A 17,644-nucleotide genomic window follows, 5' to 3' on the forward strand; every position below is an offset into this window, starting at 1 on the left:
GCTGACCGACTAGAGGCTTTGTTGGGGTGATGCCTACTATTACCTGGCAAGTTGTATTAGCTTTGCAAGCAAAGGCCTGGTCTTGCAGTTGTGGTTTACATCAAACTAGACTGAATTCAAATCAGACGCTAACATTCTGCAGCAGTGTGTGACTACTCGCTGTGGTATGATACTTTTGGTTTAACTGGGGGTGTCAGTGGTGGTGCATTAAAATTAAAGCAGTAACTGTGACCAGAAACAAACACAATCAACTGTGAAAGAAAATAAGATGCTCGGGACTTCAAGATAATTCAGCCGATCATAATATTTTAGCCAATCCATAAACCATCACGCAATAAGAGCTGGTTAACATAGATTCCACTAATTCACACAGATGTCAAACTCAATCAAAGATTTTTTTGTATCATTTTGTTTTAAAAATAAACCACATTTCATTGACATAGTTAACACTAAGACAGTTCAGTTACAGTCTGTTCCTCCTATAAACTAAGGAAATATGAAAAGTGAAGACAACCAGACCTACTGTAATTGAACATTTCTGAGATTTAGGTCACATTATGGCAAACACCACACATTCATTTAACATAAATCACACAACTCCAGGAGTCCGACACCAACAAGGCTGGTGTCAGCTGTCATTTATTTACAACTTCAACAACATACAGTATTTTGCCTTATTTAGCAACCTGGCCACACTGATGGCTGTCCATTAACCAAAATGTTTGGTTCCAAGCAGAAATAATTTCATAAGGAGCCCTGCTTCATTTGAAAAGTGTCCTGAGATAACTTTTGTTATGATTTGGCGCTATACAAATAAAACTGAATGTAATTGAATTGAACCGCCTGGCACTGCTGTCAAAAAGAATGGTAGTAACGGGCACTTAAATAAAACACTAGGATGAAACTAGACTAGAGAATATGGAAGAAAACATATTTACAGGACAGAGACACAAATAAATGTTTATTTTTGTGAGCGTGTGTGTGTGTGTGTGTGTGTGTGTGTGTGTGTGTGTGTAATTTATTAGAGAAGTCCTCTCTTTGTCATTAAAAAGCTGCTTAATTAAGACCATAAGGAGATTCTCCCCAGGGGGACTCCTCTGTGCTCAGTAGAGTGTGTGTGTGTGTGTGTGTGTGTGTGTGTGTGTGTGTGTGTGTGTTTATTTGCTTGAACATAATATAAGCCATCAGATGCTGAATATCTGGATCTAATACTGATATTGATAACTGGGAATAAAAATTCCCAGAGAAAGCAGACTAGTGTAAATTTTGTATCATGTGTGGCAACATGACCCTCTAATGACTTCACAGCACATACTGTATAAGACTTTAACACAGGTTTGTGAGGTCCACCACCACACTTCTCACAAAGTTTGTTACTCACATTGTTTCCCTCTGTGTGGCTCTCAGGCAGACACAGACAGCGGTAGGGCGTCACACTGGTATCACAGTGGTCTGCATGGCCGTGACACTCACATCTGGGCAGATGGCAGAAAGAAAGACAAACACGTGGCGCTTAAATGTACAAATTCGATAATTAAAATATTTAAATTCTTACTTCAATAATAATAAAAAAAAAAAAAAAACAGCAACATCATGAGAAAAGCTCTTCCTCCTTCAAAGTTTGTGTTGCCACCTCCTTCATGGAACAGCAGAAGTGCCATTAGGAAGTTCCCATTCAACATTTATGAATGCCATCCTCTTGTCATTCCCTATTATAAATGTGTGGACCCATCCCAGGAATTTTCTTGGACTTTCTTTTCTTTTTTTACACTTTAAATTACTTTTTTTTCTGCTGCCTTTTTGGTAGCCCTTTATTTTAATTTTTTTTTTTTTTTTTACCATGTGAAGCTTAAAACTAGTTAGGACATCCACAAAAGATAAAATGTTTAATATTTAATTAAATACAATTTTTTTTTAATAAAAACTATTAAAAAAATCATGTTTAAAGAGACTGGTTCCTTCAGTATCTACAGCAAAAAAACACACCGTCTTCTATAATTCTTAAGAATACTTCTGGAAGTGAAAAGAAAATTGCTACATTGTAACTTATCCAGCTCATATACCAAAATAATTTAGAAGATTTAATAATTAATTAATAAAGACTTTTTTTCTTGGCATATGGATAAAAAAAGTTTAGCATTTTTAAAATTTACCTAAAAGTAAGATATCCAACTTAACCATTATTTATTCAGAAACGGTTCACTGAGAGGAAGCCTCTCTTTTGCAGGAACACCCTGATCACATTGTTACCTGGAAGCTGCCCAGTACAACCACAGTGGTTGGGATTAAGGGCCTTGCTCAAGGGCACCTCAGTGGTTGTAATGAGGGAGGGGCTTCTTCACTTTACCCACCCAGATTTATCCAGTCATGAGCTTTCTTCTCTAATACTGTCCATTTACAATTAAACCAAAATTTATTTAGAGAATTAACAATTAGTTTACATCTTTTAACACTTTTCAGTACTTTCCATTTTACTGTTCAGCTAGAACTGATTTGTCCATAGCAAGTGAATGCTGAAACAGCCTAAATGAAGTTTCAGCAGTGCCAGCTAAAAGTACACTTGCCACGGGCACATGCCACAGCAGACTGAAGGGGAAAAAACAGGGTGCACTACTCAACTCTGCAGTGGCTCCATAAGGGAGGGCCACAGCATAACATAAAGTTAAATAAATACAATAAAAAAAAAACCCATTGAGGAATGCAAAAAATTAAAAAAACAGACATAATACTTAAATATAATAATATTTGCAGTAATGGTAATGGCCAGTGGAAGCATTTCACTCTGCTACACTGATAATTAGCTGCTTGATTAAATGAACAGAATCACTCAAATAGATTCATTATGAACTTGCCAATACACGCTGAAAAAAGGCGTCTTGACAAGGCAAGAAACGTCTGCGTTGCAAAATTAAAAAAGGTTGAATGGAAGTGCGGCCCTTGTTCTTTGCTCATGAAATTAGGAGATATTCACCAGTAGCCTATTTTATTTAAATAAACCCAACTCTCCAGATTTTGTGATCACTGATTTGCTGTAACATTTTCTGTACCGCAAGCTTGTTAAAAGTACAGTTAAGTACCCCTTTCTGTCAGCCATGATTTTGAACCTTCAAAATTAAACAAAAAGGTCCACAGTTATCACCTTAAGGGACCCTTTTTATACCTTACAGGGAACTTTTCTGACAAACATACCTTTGGATACAGAAATTATACCTCTGTTTCTCTGTGTGTAATATAATGTGAGAGTTGTTCTAATACATAGGGCAAACAATGCTCATGAGTGTAAACATACACAAAGACACACATGCTAAAGTTATGAGTGTACTTTCTCTTCCCAGCACGCCCATTTACATGCTTTCTAAAGAATGAAGAGAGATGGAATAAGAATGAAAGAGATGGGGGAGACGGGGAGGGATGAAGAATGCACAGATGAGATTTCAGCAGCTCTAAATCTCTGTTTCTCCTACTTCACTGTAACAAGCTACTAATTAAAACAGCTTAGAGGGAGGGGGAGGGAGAGAAAGAGTTAGAGATGATTGCCTCCTGCATAATCCTATAATTACCACAGTCATAAAAAACAGTCACTGTCAGTCTAATGAAGAGATGTGTTCACAATTACTCTCAGAAAGCTCTGCTGAAACTCAACAGTCTGTGTCAAAATATTTTTCTCGTTGTCAAACTGCTCACACATTTTTAACAAATCAGCACTGAGAAGATCTTCATGTGTTTCTTTTAACCAATTATGCCACTAAAATACAATTCTGACAAGTGACTTGTGACTTGAAAATTGGAACTATGTTACATATGGGGGTTCCTCTACATTAATTAGTAGGGATGTCCTGATCGACGCCGATCAAGGCATTTTTTAACTGATCGTATCGGCTATGTTGAGATCTTTTGTTTTACGTGAGCTGTCATGCAGCTGTTCGCCAACCCTCTCGCAGTTTATTTTCCTCCATCCTGCTCTGCCTCTGCTCGGAGAAGAGAGCAGTAGATATCTGACACAACCACACTCAACACGCCACTGCAAGTGCAACAAATGTCCTGCGAACAGAAACCCACTAAGAATTAATAGTACTTAATGTAAAATAAAAAAAGAAAAAAGATGTACAGACTGTTGAAGTAAACGGGATATCCCTATTAATTAGTAAAATTGTTAACACAGATATATGTCGCGCTGCCAACTAGTAGTCATTAAATAAAGCCAGTAGTCAACTAGTCGTAGCACATTTATGATATAAAAACAATAATTTAAATATTTTAACAGCTGCCTAATGATTTTGAACAAGTCATAACTACCAGCATGTAGTCGACTAAGACTCTTCTCAGTGACAATTAAGTTGACTAACAGGGGGCAGCCCTTGAAATATGCAAAGGCACTTAAATTCACTGTTATGCCCAATTATGCCAGAATATCAGTTTATAAATATTAAATAACAACATTTTGAGCATTTTTCAACAACTTTCAGAAACAGATGAGACACTCACCATGGATCTCAGCATAAATATTTTTAACTCCTCACCTGCCACTAATGGTGATCTCATTGATGCCAAAGTATCTGTGTCGCTGGTTCACCCTGGCTGCTTTGGTGTGGTATTGCCCACTCAGGTGTATCCTGACCTGGGTGGCATGCACCATCTTCTGTAGGGCAGGATTGTTGTAGAAGTCATTATAGCCTGGCCTAAGGTTTGGCTCTGGGGTCAGCAGGCTGAATGTGATGTTACCTCCTGAGTAGGGTACGTCACTGGAACATAGCAAACATTAACACACATTAAACCAATTGAGTAAGAACACACACACACACACATATATATATATATATATATATATTTGGTGATCATGTATTAGAGGACTATTTTTGGGGTCCGAGCAGCAAACCACTGCAAAGTCCTATTGAAACAGACAATTGACATTTTGAATTACATTTGTACATTTTGGAGCAATTTCTGTCATTTCCAGGCATTCTATTTTAACAAGCTCCTCCTAGAAATAGATCAACTTCAAATTTGGTCAGTACACGCAGCTTCCCTTTCTTTTTGTCTTCAGGTAATGTTGAAAGACCTATTCAGGTACCTTCTCTTTCTTTGGGCATACTATAAGCGCAGTCCACACACTATAGCACATATTGTTTGTGCACAGTGTGTCCACATAAGTCTATTTTGGCATTGCGTCCCATTTGTGAATATGTGTTTAGTGTGGAGTGCTTACATATTGATAGAAATGACATGTTTGAAACACACCTGATGGAAGCTGTGAATACACATACACCCATATGTATATGTATATACACAACAATATCAATTTAGTGCAGACGTTTTGTTGAATTCAGCAAGTATTCTCAAATGAAATGTGGATTGACAGTAATATAACAGCTGCAATTGTTGAATTTACTATACAAAAGGAGCACCACACTTTAACTGTTATAGCAACAGTTAAGTAAATACTTTTTTATGTTAGCCTCATATCAACTTGTATCTAAATTCCTTTTGTTCCAGCTCTCATTTGCCTACTATTGCTGTGGGCAATGCTGTTCAACTCACAAAAATACCTATTTACTTGTTTATCTGTATGTGTAGACAAGATGCAAAAGGATCACTAACAGCACTCCTAGAACAGTACTGTAATAGTATGAAAACACCTGAAATGACATGCTTAAATTTATCTTGCCAGACACTCCAACCGGCTCAGAGAAGGCAATGTCTCATGAGGGATTAAATAAATCTTGCGAGATAAAAAACATAAATCTTGCGAGATCAAAGACAGTGTTCTTTTTGATATAATTATCAACCACTAATGTCACTGAGTGTGTTATAATGCTGCCAATGTGAGGTTCAACTGCTCTCATGCCAATTTCACTAATATGTATAACTGTGCCAGGAAAGGTTGTATGTGATATCATTTGTCAGTCAAGTGAAAAATAAGCAATGACTACATGATCTGTGATCTATTCATACCTGTTCTATTCAGTGCCAACCAAGGCCTTCATACAAGCAGCTACGCCAAGATTTAGTGTGTGAGATTAAGACTATGTTCCAAGTCCAGTTCTCTATCTAGTGCCAATTGAGAGCCTGTTACTGGTCATATGCCAAGGCAGCACTGTAGGTGGTTAGCTTTATAAATCTAGTCACTGTGAGTGTGCCAATGTGTTTGTGTTTGTGTGTGTGTGTGTGTGTGTGTGTGTGTGTGTGTGTGTGTGTGTGTGTGCATGTTAACGGCATGTGTGTGTTACGGGTATATTTCTAATTTCCTTTGAATTATTTTGACTTATGTTTTGTAGTACAAGTGTTAGTACAAGTACCACCACACACATACACATGCATGTATAAATGTAGGTTTCTGCGTGCTTGTGTGTGTTCATGAACTTCTTTATTTAGTCTTGCCAGTAATTTCTGTGTAATCTCTTCTGCCTTAGAGGCCATGACCACCCAACGGCATACGGCAAGAACATGTGATTCAGCTCTGGGGAGGATGCCCCAAACAGAGCAACAGACAGTTTGAGGAGTCTATTTTTCAGCTTTTCCACACATATATGATTCAAGGGAGTTTCAAATGGAATGATCAATCTGTGGCCAGAGAAATCTTCATCTGACATCTACTCTGCAAATCAAAGGTACTTAATCATATTTCTTCATTTTCACCCTTTTATTTATAACATTTGTACAAATCTTCAATTAAGCATGTCACAAAATAAAAAATAGAAATGAAAACATTTTACAAGCAGTGGTGAAATGATTAATTTGCATTGCATCCCTGCTTCATCAACCCCTTCAGAGAGCATATTTTTCTCATATAAACTCCAGGAGAGTGTGATATATATCAATATACTGCACAGCCCAACTTTTAAATCATTTGGAGGGTTTTCAGTTCTTTTGGTTGTATTTTTCATTCTTTGTTTGTTTTTTGGACACATGTAAAAGATACATTTTTAAATGTAAATCTGTACCATTTATAATATACTTTTTCTCTTTTTATGTCAGTGTATAGTCGATAATAATACAGTAAGTTCAATAACACACATGGTACAGGACCTACCTGGGTAGCTGCAGACAGTTGACCGAGTCTGGTGTCAGTAAATGCCCATTGTTCTGCATTTCAAACACACTGCAGTTTCTGGCCATATACTGCCAGTCCAACCAGGGCTGTTCTGTGGTGGTGCCACTCTGAAGTTCTGTTAAGACAAGTCTCCGTCTTTGGATCAGAACTGACTCAGGCAAGAGGCCGCCAAACAGAACTATGACATAGAATACCTGGAGCAGAGAAAGTACAAATTAGCATGAATATAACAGTATAGGTACACCTGTACAATGTAATCCAATCCAAAACAATAGGTATGCAATAAATCCTGCCATGATGAAGCTATAAATGTTCAGTTTTGTGTGTCAGACATTTATTCACCTCTATGTAATTTTACCATTGGCCATAATAAGAACTGTGGTTGTTTTGCATTGCAAATTTAAGATTACATTACATTGCATTCTAATGACAGGTCTTATGCAGTCGTAGTTTTGTTCGAATAGTAAAAATTTTATTTTGCTCATAAGTCATTACTCATAATCCAATTCCATTATAATGTAGGGTTTTAGTTGAAAACAGCCCTCACACAACACATAGACACATATTTAAACAAACACACACACACACACACACAAGTAGGTCCCTATAACACATAAACCGTGTGTGTGTCTGTGTGTAGGTGTGCGTGTGTGTGTTAAGTGTTATCTGCCCCACTACAGTGTGGGCTGGGACACTGGGTTACACAGCAGGGAGCGCATTAAGCCACAACCACTGTGGAAACCCCCCCCCCAACACACACTAACACACATACCCCGAACTTCAGAAAGTGTCTTTTATCTGGGGACTTGAGTTGAGCTACCACGTCAGGACAGCTCCCAAAATCCTGCCCACACTCACATACACACTTCAGAGAGAAGAGGGACGAGTCTTTTGACAGTCCCAGTACCGACAACGCCCAAATCCAGCAATCTCTCTCGCTCTCTCTCTCTCTCTCTCTCTCTCCACCCCTGTCTGTCTCTCACTGCAGTGCTTAGAAAGCAGATGAAACTACTGTCCACTGCACCTACCAGTGTAAGCAGATAAATGTTGCACAGTGTTTATTGTACCATATTAAAATACACCCTACAAAGATGGAATTTAGTTGACAGTCCAACCCAAAGTAGCTACCAATGAATGAGCAGGTAAGGAGGCTGATGCACCATTTAGATGACACAATGACCTAGAATGACATTTGCAATCTGATTGGGTCAACAAATGTTATCTGGTATTGGTTCATAACTAAGACCAGGGTTTAATGCAGATCTCATACTGCTCAGTGTAGGGTGTCAAACGTGTCCAAAGTTCTTCAAACATGTATGAACAGAATACACATTGTTTGTTGCAAGGATCAAACCCAAGACCTCACAGCTCCAGGGTGGTTTTCTAATATCTAATATATCTAAATACTAGATTTACTAGACCACTTTACCAACTGTTGGCAGTTGTGTCTTTCAGGATATTAATACTCTCATCCACAGGGTACGAGTAAGTGGTGGACTGATGTAATGATAAATTCAATTAGCTCAGTCAGTTCAGACACCACATCTCGACCTATTTGCAAATACCCCCCCAGGGATAAATAAAGCATCTATCTATCCGTCTAAATTGATGGTAGATCAGAAGAATCTAAGATACTGTAATCACTACTGCAACATTTCCGTACTAGATAACAAAAAATTAACACAGTCTTGAGAATTGTCTTTCAAACTCAACACAACTTCAAGACCAATTATATTTTATTTGGCAATTTCATTCATCATCAGATCAATTATCTGTCATTATTTTGGAATAATAACCGTTTATGTGCTTGGTTGCACGTGTGTATTATTAGATGTGTTACCTGGTATTGTCCATTAACCAAATCCACGGTGATAGTGACTCCATCATCAAGTTCTTGTGTAGTCATGATCTTAGAAAGCCACGTGGTGCCCATGTCCTGATCATTGATATAACTGAGTGGATGAGCATTAAGGTTGAGTCTTAAGACTCTGTCATTGGTTGTGTCCTCAACACCATTGGGAATGCAGTATCTGTTAATAGTGAAAGGTTTTAGGTATATTAACTATTATATTCAATTGAAATGTGAGCATATTTGTGTAGACTGAACAGTAACAATAAAGGATGAAGGTTCAGAGGTATAAATATAAATGACAAAAAGCAGGTTCATCAACATAGAAAAATATTTATAATACTGAAATGTTTAAATATACAGTTAACTATTATATAAACGCATAAGGAGTTCTTATACTATACCTCTCAACTAAAGGGTGTACTCTGGGGTGACTGGGAGGACAGCGACATTCTGACTGGACATGGAGCTCGGGCAGGAGCCCTGAGTACACCTCAACTATTTCCCTGTTAAAACAAGAAAAAACAGACTATATTTAACATATTTAATAATTAAAATGCGACAGTAAAGACAATATAATACTGTGCATAAACTGGGATAAAGATAGGACCAGTTTAAACATAGCTTACAAAAAATTAGAAAAGAAAAAAGAATACTGTTAATACAATTTAAGCTGTGATGATGAGGAGCAACAAAAATAACAGTCATGAAACAAGGCCTTATAATAAGTGAAGATAAAATCTTAATACACCTGTTGATGGGCCTTTGACTAAGCATTTAGGGCAAAGTGGAAAATCAAAGGGATAATTTGAAAACTCAATTTTTCATTTTGTCTTACCCCAATCTTGATGAGAGTCCTCACTGTGTGCAGTACATCACTGGTAAGCAAAACACTAATTGCCTTGTATTGAATTCTCAGGAAAATCCTCTGGAAGCAGTATGGATCTTAAGATGCAACGATTAGCCCCCCCCCCCCCTCTTTCCTCTTACCATCTTTCCCTTTATCACTCCATAGTGCTCCTCTTTCCTTGTTGCTTTAATCTATGAAGGTATCTATGTCTATTTCTCCTCATTTCTATCCAGTTTTCCCCTTTTTTCAATCTATTGGCCATCACTCCCCTCCTTTCCCTGTGCCAATCACAGTTCCCTTCCTTTTCTTTCACAACACTCATTTCCTTTGGTCCTTTTTTGATTAATTTATTAACTGTCTCTCTGCTTTACTCTATCCAACTCACCTGTTGGTCAGAGTGGCAGGATAAAATCTAAAATCCTGCATCCGCCCAATGAACTGATTAGACCCTAGAGAGATGAAAAGAGAGGAGAAAAAAGTATAAAGAAGGTGTTAATGGGTTTGTACTGAAGGCAGTGAGTGAGAGGATTTCACAGTATTTAGTAGATTATCTTATCAGTTTCTTGATACCAGCTAAGTGAGGCTTGCCCACAGCTGCTTATAATGGCCAGGTTCATGATACAAAGCCGAACAGGATCGACAACAGTCTACATTTCCTTCCACTAGAGAGCAGCAAGGCTTATAGGGACAAATTCATTAGCTTGGATTGAGGCTAGGGCCAAAACAGGTCTGTCTAAGGACAACCAGGTATAGCTCACTTGCCTCACTCATTTTCACTGAGGAAAATTGAGCTTCACAGGGTTCACTCATTAGTTTGTTTTTAACTGGACAGATTATTGTCTGTAGATGGAACTTTATCCAAAACCACTGTCTGTTCTAGACATATTAAAACAGATTTTATAAATTCATTATAGAATAATCTGCCAACTAATTTGTTGATTAAGCCCAAGTCTTGGAAATACTTGTGTTGACCAGTTCTAAACCTAAAAGATAATTAGCTTACTATCAAATAAGACAAAATAAAGCTAGAAATCTGGAGACTGGAGCAAGCAAATTTAAGGTATTTGTCTTGAAAAATGACGCAATCACCATAAATCCACTAATCAATAATTATTTTTTTTTTAGCTACTGTATAATTAAATGTATAAAAAACAGGAAGAGAGAACTCTCTAAAAAGGTGTCTGGCTGGTTTTGAGAAGAAAGGATCTGCAAAGAACAACCGGTGCCACATGTATCAAATATGCCAAGATGACAAAGTCTCTTCAAGCACACATAAACTGGAAGATCTCAAACATATGGGCACGATGTCCAGACAGACACGTGGGTACTGGACAGCACACAAAAAACACCATCAAGCACATGAACACAGTCAAGCCCCCAACACATCTCCAACCACAACCATACATACGTGACAATGTTGGATAGAACATAACAGACCCACACAGATGTTGATGCTGGTCCAAAGAATCTTTTAGTGTTCAACAAACTTCTGTCGAGTTTGACAACAACTCTTAGAAGACAGCTAAACATCTCTAAGCATCGACAGAACCCCTGCCATGCTGAGCTTTGTCTGAGTGTGTGTGTTTGTGTGTGTTAGAGACTTTACTGTGTCTATTCCAAAAAAACATCCTTACTTTAGGGAAAGAGAGTGTATGAGTTTGTGTACATAAATGTGTGTGTATTTGCATTTGAGAGAGGCTTTGCCATGTTTGGCCCAACTACAATGTGAGCATGTGTGTGTATTGGGGGGTTGGGGGCGTATGTGTGTGTAAAACAGAGAGAGAGTGTTATGGGATGTAAGTGTGTTAGAACAGTGTGTGGTTGTGCAGCCTAAGGCTTTGGCTCAGGATTTCTTTAGCGTGTGGAAATGGGATTATGCCTTCCTCTGAAAAGCACTCTCCCTATTGTTACTGGGATGATGCAAGGTATAAGCCTTAATTCTCTCTTCTCTGTGTAGGTCTCTGTATTCCCTCTCTGTGTTTCAGTCTCTGTCATCCGTCGCTCTCAGTTTCCTCATCTGTGTTTTTGTGTTGTTAGAACTGATGACAGTTAATACAAGCAACTAAGAGTTATATGTGATTTTTGTCTTGTTTTCTCTCTGTCCTTCACTGGCCCCATCACTCTCAAAATTTAAAATAATTGTACTATTTTTCTTTTACAATTGTAACCATTCAGAGGTAATTCCTGGTTGATTTGGTGAGACCCATGGTTACTGGTGGTTTACAGGTCCCAGGATTCTGAAGACAGCAAACGCTCCTTAAGCAACTAGTTTGTCAAAAACGTATGTATAGTGCTTTCACCCAATGTGCTTTAAGTGTATCTGTTTACAGTGCAACCAAAGCAACTTATGTTGTTTTAATGGCCTTTTACTGGCCTTTTTCCATTGTGCCATGAACAACGGTGATCTAATTTCATGCACTGCACTGCACAAGTCTACTTCTTGTTTTATTAATCCCAGCAATATTTAATCCTGATCTGTTGTCAAAAATTGACATGACCATGTTTTGTTTGCTGTCAGCACTAACTTTGGTGACAAATACGAATAATCGTGTTTCCTGTGACTGCTTCACAACAAAAGCCACTCCATGCTGCAGCATTAAGAGCTCTGACAGATATTACGGTCCCATATTGTCATGAATTTGTGACCACTCAAACTCAAGTATGATTTTAAAAATATCAACCACACTACTGCCCCAATCAGTTCTCTTACAAGTTACTAATGATCTGTTATTAATGGCACCACTTTTGAGCCAAGCAATTATGCTGTCTTTATCCAACTTTAAAAAATGTAAAGGTCCAGTGTGTAACATTTAGGAGGACTTATTGGGAGGAATGCAATATAATATTCATAGGTATGTTCCCATCAGAGTACAATAAACATAAAAATAAGAACTGTTTGTTTGTTACCTTAGAATGAGACGGTTTTATCTACAGATAGAGCGGGTCCTCTTCCATGGAGGCCGCCATGTTGAACCGCAATGTTTCTATAGTAGCTCAGAACAGCTCTAGTTAGGGCCTTTTGCTTTTTTTCACAAGTTTGACAGCCACCATAGTTTCTCCTATATGTTTGCAAGGGGAGGGTGAGGCAAGGGGTATTCAGTTAGTTACAATCAGCAACCTCACCCCTAGACGCCAGTAAATCCTACATACTGGTCCTTTAAAGCTCTGCTCAACAACTTCTTGCTGTACTTGACAGACACACAGTTTTCAGTTAGCAGGGTCCCCTCCAAAAAGCAGACATAGTTGTTAATCAATACATCTGATCAGCATTCGCTTAATCAATCCACTGATCAGAATTCCAGACACAGCCCCCGGGTTCAACAACCACACACACACACACACACACACACACACACACACACACACACACACACACACACACACACACACACACTCTCCCCCGAGCCAATCACTTGTATTGATCACCACCACTGATGTGATCTTCAGCTGATCAGATGCTACCTGCCGTGAACTAGGGATCAATGCCTGATAAACGAGAAGAAAAACACTCGTTTATCACCCTGGAGATGAACGGATATCATTTTTCTCTCAATTTCTCTCCTATTGACTCTGAGAAGGCTCCCAGGCACCACCAATCAATCACAGGTGTGTAGTTGAAGGAGGATAAAGGCTGGGAGGAAAGTAAAGGTGGAGTGGTCATTGACACCATATTTAGATATACAGACAAGATAAACAAAGAGGTAATCTTTCTGCACTTAAAGGAAAAAACAGACGGTGGTCCCTGTTAAGGAGGAAAATTGTAAATGAGGTTGATTTGAGTGTTCTGCTGTTGTTTTAAACCTTTTCAAACATTGACTGGTTCTTGATGATTCCTGGGCTGGTAGTATGGGAACTTCATTATTTTGTTGTATTATGTTACTTTTGAGATATTTGGTGCGGTACCACTGAGGAATCAAAGTATCTGGGAAATCTGGATCTAAATATAATATAATATATATATATAATATATAAACAAAAAATCACCATTGGAGCTGAGTCCCACCCACATGGCTCCATCCTCGCTGATATCAGAGAGCCTGGCAGTCAAAGGTTGTGTGTCGAATGGTGTCCCATCCTCCTCAAGCCCATCTAGGAATAGACTCACACGTCTGTCATGAACCTGAAAGTCAGTCAGAGTGAGATATAAGTCGGCGTCGACAAGCAAGAACTTTTTATTTACTGTGTATATTTCCAACTTTATACAGTGAATAGTCAATATTCTCTGTGGGAGCAAATTTTAAAGAAAGTGTCATTAAATTGTGAATGCTACACTATGTCAATCAATCAGAATTAACCACATCAAACAATACATCACTTTGTTTCCCTTTTCAGAGTAGCTTGAACATTTAATTAGGTTGAGGAAAGCCCAAGCATATTATGATTCATTTTTTTCTGAAAAAAAACAAACAAATAAACAGCATAGTAACAAAGTAACAAAATATGTACCTTTTTACAGTACAACGATGATCAATTATTAAATCAACATGTATATATGCATGATTGGATACCACTAACAGTCTCCAAGCACCAGTGGAACCTACATACGTGTAAGGGAGGGGCCTGAGGGGCAGCTGCAGCAGTAACAGCCTAGCAGCAGGTTACGGCTCTAACACACAACGTCTCAGGCAGAGTGGCAGCTGCTCTTTGTGTGCATATGTGCATCTATCTACAAAAGTATATGCACACACCATTGGTGTGTTTTTCCATATCTATGCATGTGGGTATGTGTGTGTGTGAGTGTGACCATGTGTGTGTGAATTATACATACAGCTAATCTTCCAGCTCATTTCCCCAGTAGCAGAAAGAGCCTCAGGCTAAACTGCCTCAGCCACAAATTAGCTTTCTGTTTGACCAAAAATCTCCTCTCCACTCCTTTCTGCTGCATGAATATTAAAAACTGCACAGCAGACAACACCGTCAAAGCAGGAGCAACTGCCTCTCACTTCAAACCCAGGTAAAAAGAATATAAGAGGGGCTCACCCCACCCACAAAAAAAAAAAAACTTAACGTGCCCTGTCCTACTTTCTCCCTTTACCCCATCTCCATCTGTTTGGGAAACACACTGTGGGACAACTGATAAACATGAGTCTCCCTGTCTTACTAAATTCTCCTTCTCCTTCTTCATCTTTCCTGCCTCTCTCCTGCTCTGGTCCTCCTTGCTTTGTCCTTCCTCACGAGGTCATTTGATTCCTTCACCTTTTTTCCGTATTCATTTTTTTCATTCTCATTCTCATTTCATTCTCTCCCTATTTTTCATAACCATCTTTACTTTCTCTTCCCTCTCAGTCGACAACTTCCCCCTCTCATCTCTCTTCCTGTCTCTTTCCCTCATGTTTATCTTGCCCTGTCGCTCTCACTTGTTGTCAGCTCTTTAGGGAAGTTGAAAAGGTGTGAGGAGGGAAATAAGTCCAAGTCAAAAACGCCTTTAGGGGATGAAGGCAGGCCCAGACAAGTGTCTGCCTCTCAGAGGATAGTTAAGACGCCCAGACAGACACTTTCATGATGGCTGATTGAAGACTGGCAAGCGCATGAGGGCAGAAGAGAGAGCGCAGGAGAGAATAAGAGTAGAAAAAAAGGAAAGCGAAAAAAAGAGACAGGAGGGAGAAAAAGAAAAGTCAGAGAGCGGGTGTAAGAGAGGGAGCTAGAAGAAGGGCCCTCTTTAGGAATCTCTAAGCCAGAGCTGTGTGACTCTTGGGGAGATGTGAGGCAGTTGTCAGGCCTGATGTAAATGAATCCTGAAGCGCTTCATCCTCCTTAGCCGCCACGCGCCCTTTTGAAACACAGCCAATTCCCCTTTGTTAGCTTTCACAAACACTTTCCCTCCGTTTTTCCCTTTCCCCATCCATCTGTATTTTTACCTCCTCCTTTCCGCTACCTCTCTTTGTCTCTTTTAGCCAGTGTAACTTCAGAGTTCTTTGAGAACAGAGGAAAAAAAGAAGAAAAGGAGTTAGATAATACTTCACTCTTCATAACTATTCTCCTTTGGACTGTGGCCACCAAGTCCAGAGAAAAGGAAATTACTACTTTAAACTGTACCTATCTGCTTCCCTTTTCTTTTTTTTCTTTTTTTCTTTTTTTTTACAAAGAATATGCATTTTGTGTAATGATGGTTTAAGGTACCATCATTGTATTCTTCAGGTATACACTGAGCTAGAAATCACAAGTAGTGATCACTAACTGCAGTTAATTATGTGATTAATAATTGTGTAATTTGGCAATATATCATGTAAGTGTCTGCTAAATTTTCAATACCAATGAATGGTGTTACATCAATTTATTTAATTCTACATGCCCAATAATAATCTATATAATGTGCAAGGTGCACCCATGACACCAAAGCTTAAGTTAAATCTTGCTTCAACAGTTGTGATTGCAATATCTAAAAAGTAAAATCTTAAGATAAAAAGTCCATAATAATTCCATAATCATGCAAACCTAGGCTACAGGACAGTAATTACATACACACCTGTTCTGGTGTTTATTTTTTTCTGCTGTTTTGCCCTTCTTTCTAGCAAACTCACTGATATTACAATCTGAATTTGACACTCTGTCACGTTACGATTGAAGCTAAAACTGGAAGGGAAGACGGATTCAGCAAGGTTCAATCCTGGGTCAGCTTGGATATTGAATCTAAACCCTGCACCACTTGTGCTCCCTGCCACCATTCATGGCTCCATTAGTACCTGGCCTGGTTGCCTATGGTCCTTCAACATTCCTGCAAAGCCACAATTTATCCTAAAACTAACAACAGGCCCTAACAGCATTTTTACATGACATTTTTCTACATTGTATCATATTATGTCAATTTCAGCTACAGTTATTTGATGACTTTTCTGTTCTGTGATAGTTATAAACTGGTCAATTTACCTTATCGTCACCTATAGGGAGTGCTACAGGTGTTTTACCTGACTATCAAATGAAATGTACTGTAAAATATTTTATTTCTTCTTCTTCAAGTTTCATTGTTTTCCTTTCCTTATTAAACAATTTCCTTCAACTGTGTTCCTAAAGGTTTCTGTGCTCTTAGGGAGTTTCAAGCACCCTTTCCCTGTGCAAAGCCCACCCCACTGGCAATGTTACCACCTAAGCCTCTCTAAAAGCCCAGGGAAACCCTGAGTGGGAAAGCTTTTAGTGATCTGTAGACTGGCATTTTGACTAAAGCTCTTCTCGATTTTCACACTCCTGCCAAGCCATGGCTCAGTACACAGTGTGGACAGCAGTGTTTCTTCTAAACTCACTTTGTAGCTGTGGGCCACAAAAGTAAGAGGTGGTAGAGAAAATATGAATAAATATTAGTTTAAGTAATTTAAGTACTTGAAATAAAGTTGTCACTTTAGTTGCTTTTGTAACCAGCATGCAAAAAAAAACAAAACAAACAGCTGTATGGAAGTATCTTACATATTAAAAATGTATTGCTCTCTAAAGGTTATAAATTAAATTTCAGCTTTTAAACCTTGTATACATCACTTACTAGAATTCTGCATTATGTATAACTAATGTATGACTAATGTATGCCAGATTACCTGCTTTATTAAAATAGGATAGTTTGTACATAGGAGAGATAGATTGCTAACAGCTAACCACAAGAATAGGTATGGTAAAGAATTAGGTGTCTGTGGGCTACAGCGACAATTCCTGATGACCTGGGTAATTTCCCATGAATCACTACCATATGGAAGACATGACAGAATATTCTGTCTGTGTCATTTGAAAGTTAAATTCTCAGCAATGTAAGCAGATATATAGCTTTCACATACACATAGAACTGTTTGGCTGTCACAGCCTGTAAGCTGTTATTTCAAAAACTCCGTTTGGGAGCAAATAACTCGTTGTTGCCATAATAAAAATGTAGGGGCATTTCAGATAGACAGCTGTCACGCTGTAGCCGCAGACT

General features: G+C 38.5%; 1 protein-coding gene across 1 annotated transcript in view; it reads right to left on the reverse strand.

Annotated features, from left to right (window-relative positions):
* ush2a (Usher syndrome 2A (autosomal recessive, mild)) overlaps positions 1 to 17,644 on the reverse strand; it is a 197,405-nt gene that overhangs the window by 162,533 nt on the left and 17,228 nt on the right. Inside the window, exons 6-12 of the mRNA XM_051379326.1 lie at positions 13,735 to 13,870; positions 10,136 to 10,199; positions 9,305 to 9,406; positions 8,892 to 9,081; positions 7,031 to 7,245; positions 4,521 to 4,742; positions 1,382 to 1,475 (exon numbers count right to left, since the gene is read on the reverse strand). Of these exons, the coding sequence (XP_051235286.1) occupies positions 1,382 to 1,475; positions 4,521 to 4,742; positions 7,031 to 7,245; positions 8,892 to 9,081; positions 9,305 to 9,406; positions 10,136 to 10,199; positions 13,735 to 13,870 (1,023 nt within the window). The remainder of the gene's footprint in view (positions 1 to 1,381; positions 1,476 to 4,520; positions 4,743 to 7,030; positions 7,246 to 8,891; positions 9,082 to 9,304; positions 9,407 to 10,135; positions 10,200 to 13,734; positions 13,871 to 17,644) is intronic.

This window comes from Dicentrarchus labrax, unplaced genomic scaffold (genome assembly GCF_905237075.1).
Source record: "Dicentrarchus labrax unplaced genomic scaffold, dlabrax2021, whole genome shotgun sequence".
In the NCBI taxonomy this organism is placed as follows: Eukaryota; Metazoa; Chordata; class Actinopteri; family Moronidae; genus Dicentrarchus; species Dicentrarchus labrax.